Source organism: Penaeus vannamei, chromosome 26, assembly GCF_042767895.1.
Source record: "Penaeus vannamei isolate JL-2024 chromosome 26, ASM4276789v1, whole genome shotgun sequence".
Classification (NCBI taxonomy): Eukaryota; Metazoa; Arthropoda; class Malacostraca; order Decapoda; family Penaeidae; genus Penaeus; species Penaeus vannamei.
In genome coordinates this window covers 4,549,163-4,552,824 of record NC_091574.1, presented here as the reverse complement: position 1 = coordinate 4,552,824, position 3,662 = coordinate 4,549,163, and the positions used below count along the sequence as shown (strand labels likewise).

General features: G+C 40.3%; 1 protein-coding gene across 2 annotated transcripts in view; it reads right to left on the bottom strand.

Annotated features, from left to right (window-relative positions):
- Positions 1-1,593: 1,593 nt before the first annotated feature.
- Positions 1,594-3,662, bottom strand: part of LOC113813062 (uncharacterized) — an 11,526-nt gene continuing 9,457 nt past the window's right edge. For both annotated transcript variants that reach the window (XM_070139981.1, XM_070139980.1), the window contains exon 6: positions 1,594-3,413. In XM_070139981.1, the coding sequence (XP_069996082.1) occupies positions 3,168-3,413 (246 nt within the window). In that variant the 3' untranslated portion in view covers positions 1,594-3,167. The remainder of the gene's footprint in view (positions 3,414-3,662) is intronic.

Below are 3,662 nucleotides of genomic sequence, written 5' to 3'. Positions count from 1 at the left end.
TCTATGCTCACAGAACACAAAACTAGAAAGATGATATTTAACATGCACTCTACGATATGCTTCCACTACAGCATATAGCCAGAGTGACTAAGAAAGCCGTGGGAGTTACAGCTGTCATCCCACATAGCGCAAAGTTGCAATTAAAAGTGTGTTCACGTGTTCTTCAAACCATGTGATTTTGCGCCGTGTCACTTATGAATTTGTCATCCTTAAAACATTTTTGGAAATGGCTCCAGTAAAATCACTTCTGTTTGTTCTTTTATTTTTATTTCATTATACGTAACATGGAGGCAGGGAGAGAGAAAGCGAGAGAGAGGAGGGGAGAAAGGGAGGGAGGGAGGGAAATGGGGAGAGAAGAGAAGGAAGAGAAAGAGAGAAACAGACAGAGAAAAGCAGAGAGGGAAAGAGGAAGAAAAGGGAGAGAGAGAGAAAAAAAAAGACGGACAAACACAAAAACGGAGATAAAAAGAGAGAGAGGGAGGGGAATAAAGGATGTATAAGTAGGTAGGTAAGAAAGAAGGTAAGTAAATGAAGTGAGAGAGAGAGAGAGAAACAGACAGACTGATAGACAGAGACACAGGATGGCGAGAAATAGGGGAGGGACGATGAAGAGAAGCGCAGACAGAGACAAAGAGAAAGAAATGCAGTGATAAAGAAAGGGGAGACAATGAAGAGACAGAGAAATAGGAAGAGAGGAGATGAAGATAAAGAGAGAGACACAGAGTTCGAGGTTCACGGACCGGGAGCAGTATGCAGGCAAGCACCGCCCGGGATTGAATTAATTGGCTGACTCATAATTGTTATTTATTCCAATCGTCATTTATTCCTCTCGCTCTCGCTCCCCCGCGACCCCCGTTACTCCGCTCGTCAAGGCGGGAGTGCGCTTCCCCGCTCTCTTTTGTTTTTGCTCTCTCTCTCTCTTTCTATTTCTGTTTCTCTCCCTCTTTCCTTCTGTTTCTCTCTCTCTCTTTCTCTTTCTCTCTCCCTCTCTCTTTCTGTCTGTCTGTCTCTCTCTCTCTCTCCCGCTCTCTTTCTTTTTCTCTATCTTTCTCCCTCTCTCTCTCTGTCCGTTTGTCTGTTTCCCTCTCTCTCTCTCTCTCTCTCTCTCTCTCTCTCTCTCTCTCTCTCTCTCTCTCTATATATATATATATATATATATATATATATATATATATATATATATATATATATATATAATAACGGTCCACCAAGTTTATTTCGAGTGATTACTTAACTTGATTTTGGATTTTGACTTTTTTTCAGACATGGGACTTGTATGGACTGTGTTTGTACAGGTATGCATAAAAGTACTGTAAATATACTTCATCATATATATACATACATATATATATATATATATATATATATATATATATATACATATATATATATATATATATATATATATATATATATGTGTGTGTGTGTGTGTGTGTGTGTGTGTGTGTGTGTGTGTGTGTGTGTGTGTGTGTGTGTATGTGTATTATTAACGTATTTATATTCATCTCATGATAGCAAATGGACCAGGTCTATGTACACTTGCACTTGACACACATGCATCAGGTCACAGGAGGTCACCAAGGAAACAGAAGGGAATTTTCTACATTTTATTGAAAATAATGTAGAGATGACACAGAGGACCCGCGCTGGCAGAGTCGCGCGCGCGGGGATGGCATGAGACGGGAAGGTCGATGATCACGTGAATTAATGGATGATTATAACCTTAACTGCTGAAGAGCATCATATATACATAACGAGCTAGAGTCTGTACACCGTAAATCTTATCATCAAAACAGTTCACAGTAATTTTTTTTCGTCTTCAAAGTGACGCTTTCGTTTTAGTTTCTTTTTGGGCAGATTGAACCTGCTTGAAACGATGCAACAGAAGTAATGCAGTCATTTGCAGAATTCTTTAAGCAATCAAGTATAAATACCAGCACTAAACATACAATACACATGACATCACACTTGTCTTGTTGCCCAACAGATGGCAGCACCGACCCCAAAAAATTAGCAGTTATTTTTACTCATTGGCTGCACCTTGGCGCGCCACTCCAAGTCTTTGGCACTCCTAGCGAAGTTCACACCTTTTGCGAAAAATGACAGTGGTAGAAATAATCATAACTGTAATGACAATAATAATAATAATAATAATAATAATAATAATAATAATAATAATAATAATAATAATAATAAAAACCATAATAATAATTATTATAATAATAATTATAATAAAACAATAATAATTATTATAAAAATAATAATGACATTGAAAATGATCTATAAATGATAATAATAGTAGTAAAGTAATAGTAAAACTAATAAACAAAATAATGACAATGGAGAACATGAAAGGTACTCTTTTACATCTGTTTCAGATGATTATCCTTCAGAACGGACAGCGAGCGCGTCCGTGTCAACTTCTAAAGACACGCCACTAAAATCTACAGTTTGTATGCCAACACTTTTTCTTCGGAAATCAAGAAACTCTTTAAAAAAAAGTGAAAATATCTTTTAGCATAATCTCAGCATCAGAATCTGACCGAAATTTCCCTTTCGGCAAGATTAATTTCGTTTCGTTTCTCTTCCTTTCTTTTTTTTTTACAAGAAAACACGAAGTCAGGCTCGAGGTTTCCTTCATGGCACGAAAAGTACTCACGGTCGGGTTTTTGTCTTTCACTTCCGGTTGTTGAAAGATTCTTATTTCTAAATCTGACAAGAGATTACTTTCGCTTGAAGCTTAAGAGATCCGTTTTCAAAGATCAGATGCCTTTTTTTTTAACTCCTTTCCTTCTTTTCTTTCAAAACATGAGCTAAAATAAAATGAAAAGAGAATGAAACAAAAAAAAACGCCTCAGTCAGAATGTCAGAAGCCACGAAGCATGCAAGGAAGAGATTCACACGAACAAAAAGAAGATATTTCCGCCGACTAGATCAAATATTTGATTCAAATATTAGCTAGCTGGCGACGGATGGAAGCCACGGAAGTCCTCCCTCCCGGGCCAAGGAAAAGTCTCTCGGAAAAATCTCTCAGGAGACCCGAGCCCCAGCTGGCTCTCGACGCAAGGAAGTGAGAAAGGGAGAGGGAGAGGACGACTATCAAAAAATAAAATTATAAAACTCTAAGAGCGCTCATCCGCGGCGGCAACAAGCCCCGCCCACCGCCTCTAGACGCCCGTCGAGTGCTTGTAGGAGTCGGGGCGGTCCAGCTCCGTCATGCTGTGCTGCGAGGCGGCGGCCAGGCTCTGCTTGGAGGCGCGCACCGGCAGCGTCTTCTCGCTGTTGGTCAGCGCCTGGTTCAGGTACTGCGCCTCCTCGTCGTCGTAGCCCATCGGGGGCGCCGTGGCGTCGTGCGAGTTCCACTTGCGGCGCGACCGCAGGCTCCTGCGGCTGGCGCGCTTCTCCTCCACCACCTGAGGAGGAAGGGGGAGGGGGTTAGGGGGCGCTGCCTTGGGGGCCTGGATGGGGGGACTTAATAACTATCGTTATAGTAGTTAAAGTGGTAAGGATAACATAAATAATATTGAAGATAATAACTCTCATTATATTCTCATTATTATGACCATTATTATTATAACTGCTATCATTACCATTATCATCATCACCATTATTACCAATAAAGAAAAAATAATAGCAGCAATAGCAGAAGTAGCCACAGTTGA